This window comes from Protopterus annectens, chromosome 1.part0 (assembly GCF_019279795.1).
Source record: "Protopterus annectens isolate FY-2018-M chromosome 1.part0, PAN1.0, whole genome shotgun sequence".
Classification (NCBI taxonomy): domain Eukaryota; kingdom Metazoa; phylum Chordata; order Ceratodontiformes; family Protopteridae; genus Protopterus; species Protopterus annectens.
In genome coordinates this window covers 1,346,968,263-1,346,991,241 of record NC_056725.1, presented here as the reverse complement: position 1 = coordinate 1,346,991,241, position 22,979 = coordinate 1,346,968,263, and the positions used below count along the sequence as shown (strand labels likewise).

The following is a 22,979-nucleotide window of genomic DNA, read 5'->3' as shown; positions in this document are numbered from 1 at the left end:
GAAATCATTTCACTTACAGCCAGAAAGTTCCCGCTTGCATTTGAACAAGGCAACGAGCCGAGCTGAATTCCAACAGGCTGGTAGCCTAGCCGGAAATGCGTAAATGTGTGCATGTGAGCCGGGCATATATGATTAAATAATTTTGTGTATATGATTTAATATATAATTAAAACCGTTACTCATATCACAGTAGGGTTTAGGCACCCTCATCTTTATCCCTGCTTTTCCTGAATTTCTTGATTTTTCTTCATAAAGTTGCATAAATTGTTAAGTAGGTGAACAGAACTAACACAAAGATGTATTATTATTATTACTGTATGGAGTATTGCTATCTGATGACCTCTTACTAATATGAAAAATAAGAAAGTATACCTCTTTCTTGACAGTCTGTCAAGATTTTAAAAGTTTAAGGAGTTTAATGCAAAAAGGAGAAGTATAATGTCATGGATAACAGACCCACTGAGTGGATATGTTAGAACATGCATGCTAAATATTTCAGACTTGCAGGGAAATGAAGAACGTACAACCATATTGTTGTACCGCTGAGGTTTAACTCCTTAACCGGAGGTGTGTTGATCAGTACCATTTGGAGCCCCAGAGCTTTGTTTAACCAGGCTAGCTCCCCGGGATCGTTCTCATATGGGAAGGCCAGTTCGACTGCTTGAAAACCAGCTGCAGCAGCTCTCATATGGTCAGGAATACCAGGAACTTCCCAGAACAGCCATGAGGAGTTTGCAGAAAACCAGAGGGGTAACATAATATAACAAACACCAAAACAAACTACAGTACAAAGTATAGTAACCCAGCCACAAGCTAATCCTCTTCTCCTTGCTTCAAGGGCCACTGGGAGTCTTCTCTGCAGTTATGTGATTGGAAAGTACAATTTGGAGGCGTTAACTACGCTACAACTACAGACCAATAAACGCATAAATTGAAAGACTATTAAAAAATATAGGCGGCCGGGTTTAGAACACAGCACGGAGCCTGTCAAATATCTTACACATTGATTGGTTTAGGAAAGGGTTTCTAGGAAGATAGATGGTGTTTGAAGTTGAATGTTTTATTATGTAGATTTTTTTAAGGGTTAGTTTCTCGCATGGTAGTATAGTGTTGGTGTAAAACCTGTAGTCTGTAACCTAAAAATGCCGGTTTTGTAGAATTTCTGTGATTTAAAAAGGCTTGTTTCAGCTACATATTGTACTTATTTTACTGCCTACACTTTAACAAAGTCCTTTGTGTGTTTAAATTACCTTTTAACTGTTATAGGCTACACACTCAAGTGTGATAGCCATTTCTGTGCGTTTAAAGTGTTTTTTTGATTGTATCTGCTTTATTTTCTGGAAAAAAAACAAAAAAAAAAATACTTGTTTTCCCGCCTTTCTAAGCTAGTATGGTCCAGATGTTCATCGTGCATACAGCTGCAGTAATCACAGATGGGGTTCTCTGCCGTCAGGCGGTCCCTCGGTCGGCCGAATTCCAATGTCTTGGTCCGGCGTCGGTTGTTGTCGCTTTCTCTCCTGACGTCAGTGAGGCCAGAGTATATAAGACACAGCCGACGCCATGTTCTTCAGTCTTTTTTGCCGCGCAGTGCCCGAAGCAGAAGCAGTTCGCAAGTGCCGGTCGGCCAGCTCCTGAATTACGGAAATATTGGAAACCGAAGTCTTCATTAAAGCTAAGTACCCCATTGGGGAAACTTTTCTTGCCTCAGACCGATGTCAGAAAAAGTTAATAATTGTATTTCTTGTGGGAAGCAAATACCACATAAGGATTTCCATTCCCTCTGCATACCTTGTTTAGGCCCAGACCACGATGTCTCAGGCTGTCGTTTTTGCGCTACTTTCAATAAACGCACTATTAAGCGTCGGGCGGAGTTCGCCCAACACTATTTTGGTAAAGCCTTTGATTATAAAATGTCGTCGGATACTCCGACTACCGTTTTGTCCAAAAAACGCAAGGACAAGGACCGACATGCGAGGCCCGCGGTCCCCGCCGACACCACGCCAAAACAGGCTACACGTGGTCCGGTTCTCAGCGAGACGCCTTTGCAGTCCCTAACTACCGACGACACTCATTTGGCGGTGTCCTCTGTACCCGAGACCGCTGGTACCTCGGCCCTTTCCCAGACTACAACCACCGAAGCCTTTGCTAATGTTGAGCCTACTAATGTGGACAGGTCCACTTCCACCCATGGTGTCTTTAGACCCTCATCTTCTTTTTCTATTAAGGCCTTTACTAAATCCAAAGCAGCCAGGCATCCCAAGAGGCCTGTTGCACAGGGCCCATCTCCAGGCCCCATGCCTAAAAAACAGATGCTTAAAATGGCTGAGGATTTAATTACTCTTATCAGGGGTTCTCAACCCCCTCCAGACAAGAGACCCAGAGTGGAGGAAGATTCTCCCTCTTCTGATCAGGGATCCATTTTATCAGAACATTCTGATGTAGAGGAACACTCTTACTCCCCTTTTGAGAATTCGGATGCAGAGCAGTCCATTCCTTCTGTATCTCCTCCTGAGGATTTTTCCTTTGGGAAAACCTTGCACACTTTGAGGGAACACTTCCATTGGGAAGGCCAAGACTTTTCAAATTCCAAGAAAAGACTTAGGGAATTTCTTTTGTTACCTCAACACAGACCTCTGGCGATACCTCCTGTTTTGGACATACTTGATGATGTTTAATTCGGAGGCTTGCCTTAACCCGGATTCTCTGCCTCCTGCACCAGTCAAACCAGATAGGTACTACAGAGTACCTAACTCTCACCAATTTCTCTTCAAAAGCCATAATGCTGACCCTGAAACCATTTCTCAAGGCCCCAAGGGATTGAAGGCCTCCACTGCCAAGAATCCACGTCCTGCAGAAAGAGAGTCAAGATCTTTAGAAAGGTGGGGAAAAAAGGTATATACCTCGGCCACCCTAGCCATGAGGGCCTTAAATTGTCAGTTTCATATGCTTAAATATCAACAGTTCCTGTTATCACAATTAAGGAATAAAATATCTCAACCTGAACAACCAGATTTGAAGGAGTTACAGGATATGATGCATAGTGCAGAGCAAGTGGGTAAACACACCTTACAATGTGGTTATGATGTCCTAGAGGCCTCAAGTAGAGCGGCTGCTACAGGATCAGTCATTCGCAGACATGCCTGGCTTAGGGAACAAAACTTGCCTGATCATGTGAAAGCTAAGCTTCTAGATGCTCCTTTACAAAAGGATGTGCTGTTTGGTACTAATGCTGAGGAGATATTACGGAAAATGGAAGAAAAAGCCAAATCTATGCAAACTGTCAAAGCTTTTTTACAGGTCCAACCACCACGTTTTAGCAGAAATTGGCCTTCAAAAAACTGGTCCTTTCCAGCCACTGACAAGCCCCAAAGAGGTAGATACAGACGCACAAGTGGCAGAGGGCAATCACAAGGATCATATAGAGGCCGACAATGGCAAACTCCAGCACCAAGAGATGGCGAAGACAGTGCACAACAATACAGGAAACAAACCCAATGACTCCCTCATTTCCATGCCAAGCATGTCTCAGCTGGCAGCACCTTTGGGAGGAAAACTAGCATTATTTGCAAGAAATTGGCATATTGTCACAACAGACAAATGATCCTGGACATTATAAACAGAGGCTACAAATTTCAATTCCACACTCTTCCAAAAATGAGAGGCATGCCAAACCTGCCACACAATCAAAGGGCAGAGGCACAACTACAAATTTCAAAGCTCATAAGAATGAGAGCTATTCAAGAGGTACCTACTCACGAACAAGGTCAAGGTTTTTATTCAAGACTTTTTCTGGTACCAAGGAAAGGAACCGACTGGAGACCCATTTTGGACTTATCCATCCTAAACACATTTTTACTCGCACAAAATTCAAGATGCTCACATTACAGCAGCTTCTTCCCATGCTGGGCAAGGAGTTTTGGCTGGTAACATTGGACCTCAAGGAGGCATACCTGCATGTCCCAATCAGACAAAGCTGCAGAAGATACCTCAGATTTCTTGCAGGTTCAATCCACTATCAATTCTCTGCATTGCCCTTTGGCTTATCTACTGCGCCCAGAGTATTCACAAAGTGCCTGGCATCAGTGATTGCCTACTGCAGACTTCAAGGGATACAAATTTACCCTTATTTGGACGACTGCCTGATCCAAGCGGACAGCAAGCACATACTTCTGGAACATCTGGCATATGTAACACGGTTACTGCATTCTCTGGGATACACCATCAACAAAGAGAAATCTAGGCTAACACCATCTCAGAAAATAACTTTCCTGGGTGCCAACTTGGACACAAACACCCAGATGGCCTATCTTACACCAGAAAGACAGGGGCAACTAACTCAGTACTTCAAAATACTAGCAAAATGTACCAGGCTTACTGCAAGGAAAATCCTGCAGGCTCTGGGCTTCATGGCATCTTGCATTCTTTTAATCCCATGTGCAAAGCTGCATATGAGGAAACTTCAGTGGTACCTAAAAAACCTATGGTCTCAACACAGCCACAGTTTGGAAACAATAATACCAATAATTCCATGTTTGCAAAAGGAATTTCTATGGTGGGCCCAAGCATGTCAAGCAAACACAGGCCTCCCATTCTGCAAGCCTCAAGCAAAGCAAGTCATCACAACAGACGCCTCAGATTACGCCTGGGGGGCGCACATGACGGACAGGTGCAGTCAGGGCAAATGGTCCCAAAAGGAAAAGCACCTTCACATCAATCAAAAAGAAATGCTAGCAGTAATAAATGCAATTACAGCTTTCAAGGACTTCCTACATCCAGGACGATTACTGATAAGAACAGACAACACCACAGTAATGTGGTACATAAACAAACAAGGAGGAACACATTCATACCCCTTGTGCAGACTAGCCATGACTCTTTGGAACTTGGCTCTGGAATGGCAAATCGAACTTCAAGCACAGTACTTGCCAGGATTGGAAAACACGCTGGCAGACAATCTAAGCAGAAATATGACAGATCCACACGAATGGAAGTTACATCCTCAGGTGTTTACAGAGATAATCCAAGCGTGGGGGAGGCCAGACATAGATCTTTTTGCCTCCCACAGGAATCATCAATTGGAAAAGTTTTGTTCGAGGACTTTTCATCCAAAGGTCTGGAGAGTGGACACCCTTTCATTCAGTTGGACAGTATGGACAGTTTACGCATTCCCACCTCTGCCTCTTCTGCCAAGGTGCTTTTGAAAGCAAGAGCAGGCAAGACCGAAGATGATACTGATTGCTCCAGATTGGCCAAGGCAACACTGGTACCCACTCCTGAGGAGCCTAACACATACTCCTCCCTGGTCCCTGCCTCTAATGCCTCTTCTGCTGACTCAGCACAGCTACAAAACTCTTCACAGTCAGCTGAAAACACTCAATCTCGCTGCATGGAAAATTCCTTAACACCACAACAGACCCTACTCTCCAAGGAGGTGCAGGATGTCATTTTGGAGGACAGAAGGCCATCTACTAGAAAAACTTACTCCGCAAAATGGAAGCGGTTTTGCTGTTGGAATGAGAAAAAAGGCCAGGACCCTAGAAAACTGAACTTGCCTCCGGTATTACAGTATCTAACAGAGCTGCTGAACAGTGGACTATCATTTTCTTCCATAAAAATCCATGCCTCAGCCATTTCTGCAGAATTAAACACAGATCCTCCTTTATTTTCTCACACTCTCACGACAGTTCCTCAGAGGGGCTAAGAATATAAGACCACCAAGGAAACAACCAATACCAGCCTGGGATCTTAATTACATACTAGAAAAATTAACATTGCCCCCTTTTGAACCAGCTGCCTCAACAGATTTGCAATATTTGTCCTGGAAAACGGCCTTCCTTCTGGCTATCACATCAGCTCATAGGGTTTCGGAACTACAGGCCCTCATGGCGGTGCAGCCCTTTCTCATTTTCCATCAGGACAGGGTTTCCCTTCGTACCAACCCGTCATTTATGCCTAAAGTGGTATCCAGGGTAGCTTTAAATCAAGCCATACACCTACCTACCTTTTACCCCAATCCTCAAAACAAAGGGGAAAGGCTGCTACACTCTTTAGACATCCATAGGGAGCTACGTTATTATTTGGACAGAACAAAGTCCTTCAGGAAATCAGAACAACTCCTTGTGTCCTGTGCTGTAGGGGCTCAAGGGAAGCCAGTTACCAAACAGACTATTTCAAAGTGGATAGGCCACTGCATACGCTTTTGTTATTCCTATCATGGGAAATCTGTTCCTACAGGTATCAGATCACACTCCACCAGGGCCACAGCTACCTCTACAGCCTTCCTCAGAGGAGGTAAAAGATATTTTGAAAGCAGCCACTTGGAGTTCTGTACATAACTTCACAAAACACTACCACCTGCCTTTATATTCCAGAACTAGAGCAGGCTTTGCCACTGCTGTGTTGCAGGGCATTCTGGCCCAGCCCAGTTCCTCCTAGTTCCTACCACCCTGTGCGTAGCTTTGGGACTCTACCCATCTGTGATTACTGCAGCTGTATGCACGATGAACATAGTACAGTTTTGTACCTACCATAAATGTAGATGTTCGAGTGCTAATACAGCTGCAGTACAGGTTTCCCTCCCTCCTTCCCCACTTGGTAAAGGCATGGGGCCTAACACCCTCTTCATACTACCTGACTGGGTTATCCTTCTATGGTTTATTTGCTTGCAACTACTGATTTTGGATTATATTGCATTGCTGGTATATACATAGAAACATAACTTATGTATTGCCTTCCTTCTGGGGGCACCTGACATCTGGGGCAAGAAAGACTGAAGAACATGGCGTCGGCTGTGTCTTATATACTCTGGCCTCACTGACGTCAGGAGAGAAAGCGACAACAACCGACGCCGGACCAAGACTTTGGAATTCGGCCGACCGAGGGACCGCCTGACGGCAGAGAACCCCATTTGTGATTACTGCAGCTGTATTAGCACTCGAACATCTACATTTATGGTAGGTACAAAACTGTACTTTTACAGGTTAGTGCTGAATTTAGGGCTGTTACAAATTTCTGTTTACCCATACCTTACTTGGATAGAAGGAAGTTTCTCTGCTCACTGTGAGAGAGGGAGCTTTGAGCAGCCTATCTGTCCCTGGAGAAGTGGTATCAGCCCAGAAGTTAGTAGTTTATTGGCCATTTTGGGCTTTCTATCTCTTTCATTTCCCTGCTATAAAACCCGCATTTGCAAGATTTTTGTGCTAGTATACAGCTCAGCAAGCTCCTGCCTGGTGCCCTGCAAAGTTCTACAGCAGTAGAGAGACACAAGAGAGACTTTGGAGTGATTAAGTATCATTGTTCTGCATTTTCTTGCTGCCTTTAGCTAATTCAGCCTAAAACGCCAATTTTCTAGAGTTTCTGAGATTTAAAAAAGCTTTTTTCAGCTACATATTGTACTTATTTTACTGCCTGCACTTGAACAAAGTCGTTTGTGTGTTTAAATTATGTTTAACTGTTGTAGGCTACACACTCAAGTGTAATAGCCATTTCTGTGCATTTAAAGTGTGTTTTTGATTGTATCTGCTTTATTTTCTGAAAAAAACAAAAAAAAATACTTGTTTTCTCGCCTTTCTAAGCTAGTATAGTCCAGTTTTCAGGATAGTGCTGAATTCAGGGCTGTGTTACAAGTTTCTGTGTTTGCCCATACCTTACTTGGATAGAAGGAAGTTTCTCTGTTCACTGTGAGAGAGGGAGCTTTGAGCAGCATCTGTCCCTAGAGGAGTGGTTTCAGCCCAGAAATTAGTAGTTTATTGGCCATTTTAGGCTAATTTCTCTCTTTCATTTCCCTGCTATTTGCGTGGTTTTGCAAGCCTGGCAGTGCCGGTTAGCTAGGGTATATCTATTCCCAGTTCCACAAAGTCTACTTTTCAATTTTTCCCTTGGAACTAGACAAATTTTCAACTTAAGCACTCAAACCATTCACATCTCATCCCGGCACTTGCTCAAAACTCATAGCAAGCACTAATAAACCTTAGCACTAGACCCCCCTATACTGTCGAGAAGGACAAGGCTCTCTATTCGACCTTACCAGCCAATCAGTAACACAGTTTACTGTACCTATCCAGGCATGTCCAAAGGGCAGTTTCAGGTGTACTCTCTTGTCCAACTGGATAAATCTGGGCATTTTGAGGCAATGTTACAACTGCGTTATGTACACACACAACCCTCTCCTCCTTCCACCAAACACTAATACATGCGAGAGATGCAATTATGCAGCCAAACTGGAGGCTAAGCCCTCTCACCCCAAGACTGGACCAGGCAGTCAAGAGGAGAAGGGAATTACTTGCATCACACCCACCAGACGCATAGACCTATGAAACCAGCACCGGCAAAAAACACACACAAATTCATGAAAACATACTCTGAGGCTCTAAATAAAAATCTGCAAAAGCAACAGAGACCTCCAAAGCAGACATCCAAGCAACCTCCACCCCCCAACACAAACCATGAAACCACATACGTCACAAAACCAGTGTGCCACACAATCACAGCCCTTAAGGCAAAATAGCATACCCAACACACTAGTAATAGGTGACTCTATAGTCAGACACACTGACATCCCACTCACTAGGCTGAACAAAGAGAAGCTGCTTGTCGGGTGCCAGGATCCGCCACAAAACACAAGCACTCAGGTCACTCCAGAACAAGTACAGATATGACTCTTTATTGTCCATGTTGGTGTGAATGACCTGAGCCGTACCTCCCTGGACTACATGAAAAGAGACATGGAGGAGCTCTCTGGTCACGTAGTCCAGGCCGGTATGACCCTGACCCTGAGTAGCATCCTGCCCTCACCAAGAATGATACCACGGTATAGAGAAAAAATTATCAATTTCAACATTTGGCTAAGCTTCTGGTGTCATTCAAAGGGGATCCAGTGTCTGTCAGCCTGGGATGACATGGTCGACAAGCCACGCTACTTTGCTAGAGACGGCTTGCACCTGTCACCCTTAGGCTTTCGAATACTGGCCAAGGCTCTTGCCACCCCCCATAGTGCCTTTTTTTAGGCAAGGCTCAAAAGACAAACCCACCGCCGTAAATAGCACAAGTAACAAAATGAGGGTAATGCTACTCAGTGCCAGAAGTCTAAACCTCAAAATGCATGCACTTGAGGCACTCCTCAGTATGGAGAAAATCGATATATGTGCAGTAACAGAAACCTGGTATAAGGCTCCAGAGAGCACCCCAGCACTACCAGGCTACAACTCATACCATACATTTTGGCCATAAAACCTGGACTGAAATACAAAAGGCGGGAGAGTATCCATATTCATCAAGGTTAAACACACCTCCAGGTTAGTGGCACAGCACGATGCTTCAGAGATCATCCACGTGCAACTAACAACAGGCAAAACTGCTATTCAAATTATAGCTTGCTACAGATCACCTACCATGTCCCAGGACCCCCACTCCGCATTCCTGGAAACATAAAGGTCCTACCAAACACCCTGATATTGGGTGATTTCAGTTATCCAAACATTAACTGGGAGAACTACTCAAGTACAAACTCCCTTGCCCAAAATTTCCTAGAATTTATAAACTCAAATGCCCTGGATCAACTGGTCAACACCTCCACCAGAGCTGACAAACATATTGGGCCTGGTCATCACCAACATGGATGACCGGTGTTCCACACCGGAGGTCAACTCCTCGCTGGTTAGATCTGACCATAAACTAATCACTCTGGATATCCACAGTCTGCCACCACCCCTAGTCAAAGAAACCACCATGAAAAACTTTTCAAAAGCAAACTTCACGTTACTTAAGTCCGAGGTGGGAAGTTTCAAAGCCCCCATGCTAAAGGATAACGCTGTCCAAGCTGCAAAATCCTTTACTAATGCACTCTACGGGCACCTACAAGAATGCATGGATCTTGCTATCCCAAACAAAACTAAGACTCACTCCTCCTAGAAAAGGAAACCAGCCTGGTGGACCCCTGCCATACACAAGCTATGCAATAGAAGGAGGAGACTAGTACAGAAAAGAGTAAAATCCCAAGAAGGGAAGACATCCCTGATCAGTATCAGCAAGAAGCTACGTTCCCTTATAAAATCATCTAAGGCTTGCTTCGAAAGAAAAATTGCCATGGACTCAAAGATAACCACAAGGCATTCTTTAGCTATGTCAAGAATCAAAGTGGCAATTCTCAGATCTGCTCGGAATTGGTGCAGAATGGCACAAAATACACTGAACCGACTGATATAGCCAACATCCTGGCAGACAGGTTCAGTGCAAACATCACCCCCCTCTCACCCCCCAAAAGGGACCATAACTATACAAGAAGAATGTAGTGCCCCTGAAATCACAGACACTCAGGTTAAAACAGCCCTCTCCAAAGCCAAAAACACAGCATCAGTGGGACCGGATGGTGTCCCATGCTGCGTCCTACATGAGCTCAAAGATAAACTAACCCCTCACCTAAACACACTGTTTAAACTCAGCATCTCCACAGGCTACGTGCCCACAGAGTGGCGCAAAGCAATGGTTATTCCACTCCACATAGGTGGAGCCACAACTGACCCCGGGAACTGTCGCCCTATAAGCCTGACTAGCTTGGTGTGCAAAGCTATGGAGTGCATCATCATGGATCTCATTAACAGAGACATTGAAAACCTCCAAACACTGGACCCTACCCAGTTCGGCTTTGTTAAGGGCAGATCATGCCTCCTAAACCTGGTGAACTTCTTTGAGACAGTTACCAAGGATATATACGAGGGAAAGGTGGTCCACACAGCCTACCTAGACCTCGCAAAGGCCTTTGACACCATTCCCCGCTCAGGTGTTATAGACAAGCTCACCAGCCTGAACATAAACCCCTATGTCACGAGATAGGTTGCCAACTGACTCATGGACAGAATCCACATGGTAAGAGTTGCGGGAGCTAGGTCTGATTCTAAACCGGTTACAAGTGGCATTCCCCAGGGCTCAGTCCTAGGACCCCTCCTGTTCGGCATATACTTCTCAGAGGTACAGGCAAGCACAGGAGGACTATGGCTGACCAAGTTCGCAGATGACTGCAAACTAAGGGCTATAATTGACTCTCTGGCTGACATGAGCATCCTCCAAAAGGGTCTCACTGAGACAGATACCTGGTGTCAAATCCATGGCCTCAAGCTAAATGCAAAAAAGTGCATAGTCATCCCCTTTGGAAAAAACAAAGTACCCACAAACTACCACATAGGTGGTAGTCCCCTAATTATGGAAGATCTAATAAGGGATCTGGGGACCCAAGTAGATAGTAACCTCTCCTTTGATAATCACATTGCCAAAGTGGTTAGAAAATCCATCTATGTGGCCCACCTAATCACAAAAGGGTTTGCATCCAGATTGAAAGAGGTCATTGGGTCCCTCTACGCATCACTCATCAGACCCATCAATACAGTACAATGCCCCATTTGGTATGTACCTTACAAGACACCTACAATGACTGGAAAGACCACAGAAGTACCTCACCAAGAGGATCACTGGCCTCAAGCAGATGCCCTATGCAGTTCGAATGAAGAAACTCCAGCTGTACTCTGTTGCATACCGCCTACTCAGAGGTGATCTCTGCCTGACATACAAGGCCATGTCCAACCCAGAATTGGTGGACATGCTCCACCTAAAGAAAACCATATCCCCTCAAGCCACACGCTCCAGGGATCTAAACCTCACCACAACAATAAATAGGATGTGCTGGAGGGATAGATTCCTGTCCCAGAGACTTCCCATGCTCTGGAACAAGATTCCAATCTACATTAGGCAGAGCTCCTCACTAACCCTCTTCAAGAGAAACCTTGACGAGTTGATGGGAAACAAAGTTTACCCCAGGGACCACTTCAATGGCTCTGTTGGACAGAGGCACAGGGAACTAATCTAAGGGGCCAGTGAAAGCCAACACATTCTGGCTAGGCTTATAAATGCCTTTGGGCAGATAGCCTAGTACCTACCTATGAACCTATCAGTAATGTAAAGTATTAGGTGAGCCCTTGAGCTCAATTCCGACAGGGTGGTACTGGTAGCTCCGATGGAGCTGACGTCGGCTCCAAAAGTGAAAAAAAAAAATACTGAAAAAAAAGAAAAACAACTGGAAAAAATCAGAAATGAAGGGGTGACACTCGGGAATTGTGGTACCCCATTATTTGGACACCAAAACTCAGTAAAAAACGAGTAATTCGGTACGGTTGGGAGGTATGCTTAGGACTTGAAGTCATTAAAGTCACTAAATAATGACGTACATTTAAGTTTCAGAGTTGGTATCCTTCAAAAATGCAGACTGTCCAATCCTGTTATTCCAGCTAGTTTCCACATTTATTAGAGGAAGGGACACAATACCTGTGGACAGCAGGCAGAAACAAATCTTTCATTCTACTGCTGTCATTTGCTGGTCAGTACAGGCTGATTTTACTGCCTAACCCGAGGTCTGATCTTAACAATTTAAGCAGAGGGATTTAGCAATTGTTAAAATCAGGTTGTGTACCACTCTGAACTGGTTTGTCTTTTTCCGAACATTAGAGATAATCACCCTGCGCCATGCTGTACACTATGTATTTATGGAAAGACTATGAATGCACCGACTATTACTAGTGTAATTAGTACTTTTTACTTAACATCCCTACTTGTACAGTTTTGATAGCATTTATTGTGTCCAGAATATTTACATTTGGTTATCTTAAGCTTTTTAAATTAAATTTTCCGAAAATGCCCTGGAATGCAAGGATGTGTGTTGCTAGAGGCAGCACTTGGATGTTATGAATGTAGGGATTAGCCACTTGGCTTAGTTCCATGGAAGGCTTACAGAGGGAGAAAATTAAATAAATAATGTTTAATGTATATCATTGTCAAAAAAAGTATCTGTGTACTCCAGTAATATGCACACCAGGTTTCGTTTTAGCAGATCAGTAAACAAAGGTACAAAATGTTCGTCTTGAAATTCCTTAAGACTGGTGGTGTTACAAAAGCAGCAGTTTAACAGTATAGCATAAGGTTTGCTTTCCCACTATGATGACACTCACTGCTGCTGTTGTTTATGCACCATTCTTATTTTGGGGACTGTATCAGAAGACCGAATGGAAAAAATATCGAACGGCAAAACAGCGAAAAGACCGAACTTCGAACTTGGTATTGTGGGTGGCTGCCCCCCCCCCCCGCTAAATATATATACCAACTCCAAGATTGCACTACAGTGAGGAAAGGGCAAATATTCCATTCTTCACTGTACCGCGATCTGGCAAACAGCACTTCGAGGTGTGTTTTTTTTCGCTGTTTTGCCATTCGATATTTTTTCCATTCAGTCTTCTGTTACAGACCCTTATTTTGCATAAGCTTTCAAGATTGCCTTTAAAATGGTTGATGTTATATTGTCCTATCTCTCCTACATTCTTTACTCATGGGTTCGGAGCCGAGAATAGTCTCCGACTTAGCCAACTTATTTTCTAGCATGAAGTCTCTAATTGGCTGGACTAACCCGGTATCCCAAGATGCACCTCGCCCTAGCCCCAGATCTCATTTGCCGCTCGTAGAGTTAGGACGTGGTCTCGCTTGGCTGTGGCAAGTACCCTTTCTATACTTAAGTATTTAGCAGTCTGTTTCTAGTAAAAAGCTATTTTAATAGCTAGTTTTCATTGTGAGTGAGTTGTGGGTTTTTTCGTGGTATCCCTCTTTTGGCAGGCTAGGCCCGTTTAAATTAGAGGACCTAGTCCTCTCCTGTGTGTTTTTTGTGTAAAATTGTGTTTTTGTTGGTCGGTAGTTAGATTCCTTGCTGCACCAAAGAAACATTTAAATTAGAGTTTCTTTGGTTGTTCTTGGTTTGGTTTTCCCGCCTTCCTATCGTGTCTGTCGTCGGTTGAGTGGGTGCTGTGTACTATTATGTCTAAAGAGCAGAAAGAGCAAAACTCTCTGGGTTTAAGAAATGCTCTAAATGTGGCTACAAGATGTCCATCACAGATGGGCATTCTATCTGTGTTTATTGTCTTGGTGCTATTCACCTGCAAGAGTCCTGCAGTTTTGGCCACGCTTTTAGCCCGAGGGTACTGCAGGAAAGAAAAAATAAGTTGATTTTGAAGGGCCTGGTTAAACCTTCTTTTGAGGAGTCCTTAGATTCTTCTTCTAGTACAAAGTCTAAGACTTCCAAGGCCAAGAAAAGATCTCCGGCTCCATCTGTCTCTTCGAAGCCCCCGGAGAAAGTTTCGAAAGTGGATACTGCCTCCTCTGCTCCATTGTCCTCGGGGCCACAGGAGGTATCGGTTGTACTGGAGTCGACCTCGGCCCCGATGATATTGGAACCTATTCGGAGCCGGTCACCCAGTGTTAGGCCTGAGTCTCCGGGTAGGAGATCCCGATCTCCCTCTATTTCCTCCAAATCCTCTAGGCTGTCTGATTTGGATGTGGATAGGGTGTTCCAGAGGCTCCTGCAGTCGCCGGTGTTAGCAAAATTGTTCTCAGCTCTGGCCCAGTTGGCTCTGGAGCCAGTCCCTATTCTTGTACCGATGATTCCTCCTCCGAGCACCCCTGTGTCTTCGGAGCCAGAGTGCTCCGCGCCGAGTGATGTTCTCGTGTCGGCTCAGATACCCCTTGCGAGTTAATCGGAGCCGACGTCCGCTCCAACCATGTCGGTTCCGTCCTCTGGTTTCGGTACTCGGGTTTCCTCAGTCGGACCCGAGGGGGATACCTCGGGACTCTTGTCGGTTCCGAGTCTCCCTCTCAGTGCTTCGGCTCGGGGAACCCCGACTCCAGTTGTGGTCTCTGAGACGGGTCTGTCCTCAGATTCGGGGGGACCTGCCTTCGAGGCCATGAGGAGCGCACTGTGTAGATAGTCAGTTACATCACCCGGATCGGTCACTCCTTCCCCCTACACCCCGGCTAGAACCTCTGACATACCCCTGTCCGTGGATGGCGGAGCCCGAAGGTCTGAGGATACCCCCCATGAGCGGTCCCCAACTTTGAGGGCCCCTCAGGGTCGGTGCCTGAGGAACCCCCTAGAAAGAATTTGTGCAAGAGGGAGCACATAGACTCCAGGACGAGTCCCTCACTTCCAATACCGACCTCGAGGAGTCTGAGGGGTCCCCTAAGTCGTCCTCCGATGATGTCTCTTTCTCCGACATCCTGGAGATTTTGAGGCAGAGAGGCGACTGGCCTGCCAAGACCCCCTCTGAGGAGGAGTCGGTATTCCTCAAGGCCTTCGTAGCTCAACCCTCCGCCTCCTCGGTGTCTCCACCCTTCGATGAACTCCTGGATTTGATTTGTCGAAGGGTGTGGGAGACCCCTGATTCAGTGGAACCGGTGCCCAAACGTCCAAATAAGTTTCTTTCTGCTCCCCCGGGGAAGGAGTTCCTGACCAAAGGGGTTTCCATAGATGCCTTGGTGGTGGCGGCAGCCACTCAGCAGGAAGTTGCAGAGGCTTCTTCTTCCATCCATCCTCCTAACAAGGAGTTCAGGAGCATGGACCTTTACATTGCAGTCGCTGAATTATCTTTGTCATTTTACTCGGCTCCAGAGAGATCTCCTTAAGGAGCTGGGAGACACTCTGATGGGTAACATGCCTGAGGCGGTAGCACAGACTAACGCCCAGTTGTCTACCCTTGGTTCCATTGTCAACTCGTCCATGAGGCTCATATCCTATGCAGCCGAAGGGGCGCGTAGGGCAGCTAGCTCAGGTGTAGCTCTCAGAAGGCAAGCCTGTCTCATTTCGCAGAGGCCTTTAAGTCTTCCTTCACTGATGCCCCCTTTGATGGGTCCTCACTCTTCAGGACCAAAGTGAAAGACACCCTCACCAGATGCGAACAGGAGGGGAAGACCCTATCTGCCGTAGGGGCCCGTTTCTGTCTTCCTTCTAGGCCTTAGCTCAAGGCTCAGAGAGGAGGGAAAATGTGGCTCAAGAAGTCACAGAGGTCTTTCCCTGCCGCTCAAGGCGAGTCCCCCTCCAGAGGCAGAGGAGGCGGAAATTATTCTGGAAGACGCCGTCCTAGAGGCAGAGGAGGCCCCAGCAACTCAGGAGACCGCGATTCCTTTTGCGGGTCTTCCTTGCAGCGTTCCTGAGGCGTTGCCCGACTGTGCTGTTCCGGAGCCAGTCTGGGGCCTAATTTCATTGCATCCGGAAGCCTGGGAAAGCATCACCTAGGATCGTTGGGTGCTTCGAATAGTTACCGGAGGTTACATCATCCCCTTTTTATCAACACCCCCTCCATTCAAAAGAATCCCGGACGTTCCACCCAGTCAACAAGATCAAGCAGCACTAGAAGTTTCAAAGCTGCTAGAAAAAGGGAGTCATCCAACCAGTCACCTCAGACCATATCGGATCAGGAACTTACTCAAGACTCTTTTTGGTGCCGAATAGAACAGGGGACCTGAGGCCCATTCTGGATCTCGGCCGATTGAATCACTATGTTCTAAAGTCCAAGTTCCGAATTGTCACTCTTCAGTCCATTTTTCCCTTGTTGGAAAAAGGAGTATGGATGTGCTCCATCGATCTCAAGGATGCCTACTACCACATCAAGATGGGCAAGGCATCCAGGACTCATTTACGCTTCCAGCTGGGAGCCAGTCACTTCCAGTTTTGTGCCCTGCCCTTTGGTCTCACCACAGCCCCCAGGGTGTTTACCAAGTGTTTGGCAGTGGTGACCGCTCACCTGAGATGTCGGGGATTCCAGGTGTTTCCATATCTGGACGACTGGCTTCTCACCACCCCCACCAGGCATCTCCTTATTCAAGCCAGGGAGGCTACCATTACACTTTGTCACCAATTAGGAATTACCTTGAACTGGGAAAAGTCTGCCTTGCTGCCCTCACAGCGTGTTGTTTTTATAGGCGCTGAGCTAGACTCTATTCAAATGCGGGCCTTTCTGCCACAAGAGAGAATAAGAGTGCTGCAGTCTCAGATTCATGCATTGTTGCCCCTCAAGTGAGTTCAGGCCAGGTTAGTTCTTCAGCTCCTGGGATCCATGGCTGCCGCCAGCATGCTGGTGCCTCTAGCCAGGTTACACATGCGGATCCTACAGTGGCTCCTTTCGGCCCAGTGGTCCTTTCAGAAACTTCCTCTTTCCCACTTGATACTTCTCACGGAATGCTGCAAACAGGACCTCCGCTGGTGGCTATGCTCCACCAATCTGGACAAAGGGAGGAGCTTGATTCCTATGTCTCCAGTGGCCACAGTGACCACGGACGCCTCCCAGATGGGGTGGGGGGGCATTATCTTGGCAGGACGGTCCAAGGCACGTGGAAAGATCACGAGGTACACCTGCACATCAATGTTCTAGAGATGAGAGTGGTGTTACTAGCGTTGCGGGCACTCCAAAGCTCTCTTCCTCGGGGAACGATTGCAATTCACTCGGACATGTCCGTGGTGTGGTACCTGAACAAGCAGGGGGGAACCTCTGCAGAGAGGCCATGCGAGTGTGGCATTGGGCAGTGTCTTCCCAATGGTTTTTAGTGGCAACGCACATTCCGGGAAAGACCAACGTGATAGCTGACAGGCTGAGCAGAGCTACTCTGATGCCTTACGAGTGGTCCCTGAACGACCGAGTGGTGGTTCAAATTTTTAACAGATGGGGTCAGCCTTGCTGTGATCTCTTCACCAGCCCTCTCAATGCCAAATGCAGCAAGTACTTCACACTGATCCCCCCACAGGGGGAGTCACCCAGGGGCGCTCTAGTCCACGATTGGCCCCCCGGTCTGATCTATGCTTTCCCTCCGTTTCCTCTGTTACCAAGAGTGATTCAGAAAGCCATATCCTTGGGAAGCAGGATGATTCTAATTGCTCCACACTGGCCTCGACAAGTATGGTTCCCCTTTCTTCAGCAGTACGCAGTGGACGGCCCCTGGACTCTGGACCCAGTGCCAGACTTACTGATTCATATGTCAGGACAGCTCCACCCCTCCCTGCGAACCCTCAGGTTGACAGCCTGGCTGCTCCACTTACATCACTAGTTAGACGACATTCCTTTTCACCTGAGGTGGTACACATCTTGTCTTCATCTCATAAGTCTTCCACCAGAAGGATTTATTCCAGCAAGTGGAAGAGATTCTCCATTTGGGCTCAGGCCCAAGGTTTGGACCCCTTCACAGCCCCAATTCCGTCGGTCTTAGACTTTTTAGCCATGCTTTTCCGACAGGGCTCCGCGCCTGCTTAACATTAAGGTGCAGCTGGCTGCAATTTTCAACTTTCATACATCTTACGAGCCTTCCCTTATGGGCCATAAACTTTGTAAGGCCTTCTTGAAAGGCGCCTGGTTACTTCACCCTCCGGTTTCAGAACCTGTCATGCCATGGGATCTAAACTTTGTGTTACAAGCCATCACTTCGCCGCCCTTTGAACCAGCTGCCACCTGTGAATTAAAATTTCTATCTTGGAAGACGGCTTTCCTGATGGCCATTACATCGGCCAGAAGAGTATCAGAGATTCAAGCCTTGTCCATTAAGCCTCCGTATTTGACCTTCCATAAGGACAGAGTTTCCCTGAGATTTAACCCGTCCTTCCTTCCGAAGGTGTCATCCACCATTAATCTGCATCAGTCTATCGAGTTACCATTAGGAAGTCTGATCAACTGTTTGTGTCCTTCTCAGAAAACAGAACAGGTTGTCCTATTTCCAAGAGCACAATTTCTAAATGGATCAAAGATTATATTTCCTTTATCTATTCGTCAGCAGGCAGAAATTTACCTTTTCCCTTTAAAGCTCATTCTACCAGGGCAGTGTCTACATCAATAGCATACCATGCTAGGCTTTCATTGGATGATGTTTGTACTGCGGCCACTTGGGCTTCTCCGCACACCTTTATTACTCATTACAAGTTGGACGTGGCTTCTAGGGGCTGGGCTTCCTTTGGTTCCACAGTTCTCAGGATTATTTTCCTATGAGCCGCCCAGGATAGAGGTGCTGGGGACGCTGTCCCGTGAGTAAAGAATGTAGGCGAGATAGGACCACATAACATCAGGTAGTTATGTACTCACCATAACGATCGATGTATGTGGTCCATCTTGCCTCACATTCTTACGTACCCTCCCACCTGCCACCTTCCTATAGGATTTGGAGGAAAATTGGTTCTGAGAACCCTTCAATGTCAGTTGTTTTTTCTTTCCTTTCAGGCTGGAGCTCCCTCCAGTGGCAGTTGTGTGTGTGGGGTGTGATTGGGATGGCTGCAAACTAGATCTGGGGCGAGGTGCATCTTGGGATACTGGGTTAGCCCAGCCAATTAGAGACTTCGTGCTAGAAAATAAGTTGGCCGAGTCGGAGCCGATTCACTGCTTCTAACCCGTGAGTAAAGAATGTGAGGCGAGATGGACCACGTACATTGATAGTTATGGTGAGTACATAACTACCTGTTTTTGAATGTCAAGAAGAAAAGTTGGATGTTTTTCCATTTTTCATATGCAAAAGAGTGGTGGTACGTCTTGCAGGGGTTTTGGTAGTCTGTCTTTTGACTGCCTTGCAACAGTGCTCATAAAAATAAATGTACTTGTCAAATTCACTTTTGGTTTATTTTTTTCCACATTTCATCTCTAAGAAACTGATTGCTATTCTTGAATAATGGATATTTGTGTGTTTGTACTCTCTCATTTTACAGGGACATTCCTGTAGACTTCAAATACATAGCAGAACCAAGCATGCATTCGATGCCTGCTGTTACTCTTTCACCAAATGGTAGGTAAATGTGATTTTACATTAATGTCATCTGCATTTGTCTAGTAATGCACATGTGTTTTATGTACTGCTTTGATGCAGTGAACCTGGTTCTATTTAACGCTCTTGTTAATGAAGATGATAGTGCTGACTCTAAGGAACTTCAGTTATCAGCTGAAAGGCAACTTCTTGTTGATATAGTGTTGCCCATACTCTCAACCTGCAGATGTTGAAAATGCAGATGTTGAAAATGGGAACATCCAGCTAAAAATCTGGACATCTAAGCTGGACATCTAATTAACATAAAAATTGAATACCAGGTAACATATTGAGGTCATGTAGTTTGTACTGGACAGCTTCAATAATCACACATGATGAGGGGGATTCAGAAAATTGTGTGAAGGGGTAAATCAAGCCTGAAAATAGGAACATCCTAAATCAGATCTGAAAATAGGAATGTTTTTCTAAAATAGGGACAGTTGAGAGGTATGTTGCCTTGATACACATGTTGCCACCAGTATGACTATTCCATTTAACTTCTTTTCCCAATCTTTATTTTGGAGAAGTTGAATTTACACCCACTTTGAATATGTAGCCTGTGTGGATTTGATAATTTTTGGCTATTACTTCAACCCAGAAAGAAAATAAACAAGTTAGGCCAGTAACTTAACAGGCACATTCCATCCAGATGTTTAAGAAATTGCATAGCTTTTTGTTGTGATGCCTATATTGAAACTCTGAATGCAGTGGTTATGTGCCCTTCTAAGAAGATAGCCATTACAGATGCTTTCTTTAAGAATGTCTATGACCACTGTATATGTAAAACCCAAGGTTCTGATCATACTTTGACAAAGCATCATCAGCCCATAGGTGGTAGGCGAGAGGTTTTTCACTAGTGCTGTGTGATTTCCTTCTTTTAGTGCTTTCTTCCTTCTTGGGTCGATTTGGTTTACTATTCACTGTTCTGCCCATGTGTAAGGATTGCAGTCTTGTTTCCTTCATTCATTCTTTTTATTATTGACAGCATGCATGTACACAGATTTAATTGTTTTGATCTCTCATTTTAGTTGTCATGTTTTTATTTTCATAGGCAAAATAGAACCAGGACCACCCTTAGGCTGATTGGGGTACAATAGGGTCCTACACTTGTCACTGTAATCTACAGTCCAGAACTGCAGCTAAAAAGGTCCTCACTTTGAAGACCAAAAAAAAAAAAAAAGGGCTTTTCTGTTTGAAACTATAGAAAGCTCCTTGTTACAAACACAAGCATTTTTTTTTGCAGTCAAATTGCCACGTACTGAGCACTTCAGCCATCACTGCAAATGCACTTCCAATATTTCATTAACAAATGCTAGTAATTATACTCCTACACCATCGGCACCTGATGGTCATGACCTCTGACAGCTTTAACAACTTTCACTTTTTCGCCTTGAAGACTAAATGAGAAAAAAAGCTGTTCTACTCTGAGACTGTAGCAAGCTGCTGATACAAATTTAATACACAGCTTGCTATAGTTAAACTGCTTCATAAGGTCCATTTTTTTCTTTTTCTTTTTGCAGCCTGTCCTCAATTGATTCTTACCCCATTTTGCCCAGTCCTTCCCAGAATTTTTGATTTTCTTTTCATTTGCTATGGATTATGCAAGCAATAATGCCTGATAAGGGTGTGCATTAATGTGGAATTAATGCCCGCCCAGAGGTATTTGGCGGAGGGCCTCTACACCCCTGGAAGCGCATTAATTACACATTAACACACCATTAACACATACCATGGAGGGCAATATTGCACTTAGAGAATGGGCTGTCAGCAAAATTGTTTTTTACTTACTTATTTGTATAGTTTTAATTACTATATTATTTTTTATATATTTTTGATGTAAAATAGTTCCATCAAAGTTGCTGTAGTGTATGTAAATGGTGTTAGAGGAAGTATTTTACAGCCAAAATATCATTTTTTTAAATGTCTTGATATTTGCTTTATTTTTGCTCCCTTACTGCTAAAATGTTTTTTTTGCCAGTCATTGGGGATTGAAGTTACTAAATAATGACATACATTTGATTTTCAGAGTTTTCCTTCAGAAAATTCATGTTACCACAAAACCTGTTGTTTAACTTACTTTTTAATTTTTTTTAAGTATGACATTTAAAATCTTTTCCTATTTTTGAGCCTTTGTTCCCACTTTATTTCAGGCTTTATCCAGATTTCTTGAGCTAAAAGGTTGAGAGGTACACAAACCTCTTGTCTGCTGCTGCCAGTGGTCCATCATCTCCCTCTCTCTCCCTTTCTCACATACACACACTTGCACTTCAGAAAAATGCATGCTAACACAAATCCTATTAATCTGAAGTAGTTAACTTCATTTGCTCAGCAACCTGTGGGTATCGGATCCGAGCCGGCAGCTTTCCAAGCTAAAAGATCTGAGCTCCAAGCTCCTCCCCCTACCCATAATGCCCTACCATCTCCCTCTAACCCTCAGATCTCATTTGCCGTGGCTTCTGTAAGCTTCTCAGAATGAGCTCTGACCGTGGTACTGTGAGTTTAGCGTTAAAAAATTTAATTTTCTGTCAAACTTTATCTTTGTGTGTGTGAACTCCCTCTTAACTTCCTTAGCCTTTCTGGGTAGTTTTTAAACTTTTTTGGTTAAGTTAAATGTATTCCCCTCCCCCCTCTGTGTGTGTGAAGGTGTGTGCGTGTGGGCCTGTTTTCTTTTCTATAATGGCTGAAGGCCCTAAAGCTATTTTCTCTAAATGTACCGAGTGTGGCCATAAGCTGTCCCCAGCGGATGGTCACACTCTGTGCGTCCTGTGCCTGGGGGTTGATCACCTCTCCTCGGGCTGCACTATTTGTGCAGCCTTCAACCCCAGGGCTTTGAAGGATTGGAGGACAAAGCTTATTCTGGCGGGACTTTTGCCCCTGGATTCTGCTTCGTCGTCCTCTGTGGCGCCAGCCATGGCTGCGGCTGCCCCACCTGCCGCTCCCGATCCACTGGCCGGGACTCAACCTCCCTCGCTGGCCCAGGAGGAAAGGGACGGCAAAAAGGACAAAAAGGATAGGGAGAGAGAAAGAAAGGCATCGGAGCCACAAGAGGCGGTCTGAGTCGACCCTTTCGGCACCGCCGTCCAAACAGCTTGCCTCTCCCCTTAAGGTCTCCGGGCCTTCCCCCTCCCGGCTAAGTTCTCCACATTTCTCCCCAGAGCCGGAGGAGGAGACCCGGTCACCTTCGAGGTCATCTAGGCGGCCTTCCCGGCCGGCCTCGGTGGCCTCATCTAGATCTACCAGAAGTTTATTGGACGCAGACATGGACTGGATGATACGTCGATTTTTCCAGGCCCAGCTGCTGATGGAGTGCTCTTGCCCCCCCCCTTCTGGGGGGGAGCTCGATACCT

At 45.5% G+C, this 22,979-nt stretch overlaps 1 protein-coding gene across 2 annotated transcripts in view; it reads left to right on the top strand.

The window, feature by feature from the left end:
* CDC40 (cell division cycle 40) overlaps positions 1–22,979 on the top strand; it is a 1,050,785-nt gene that overhangs the window by 967,428 nt on the left and 60,378 nt on the right. For both annotated transcript variants that reach the window (XM_044066713.1, XR_006364212.1), the window contains exon 13: positions 19,538–19,614. In XM_044066713.1, the coding sequence (XP_043922648.1) occupies positions 19,538–19,614 (77 nt within the window). The remainder of the gene's footprint in view (positions 1–19,537; positions 19,615–22,979) is intronic.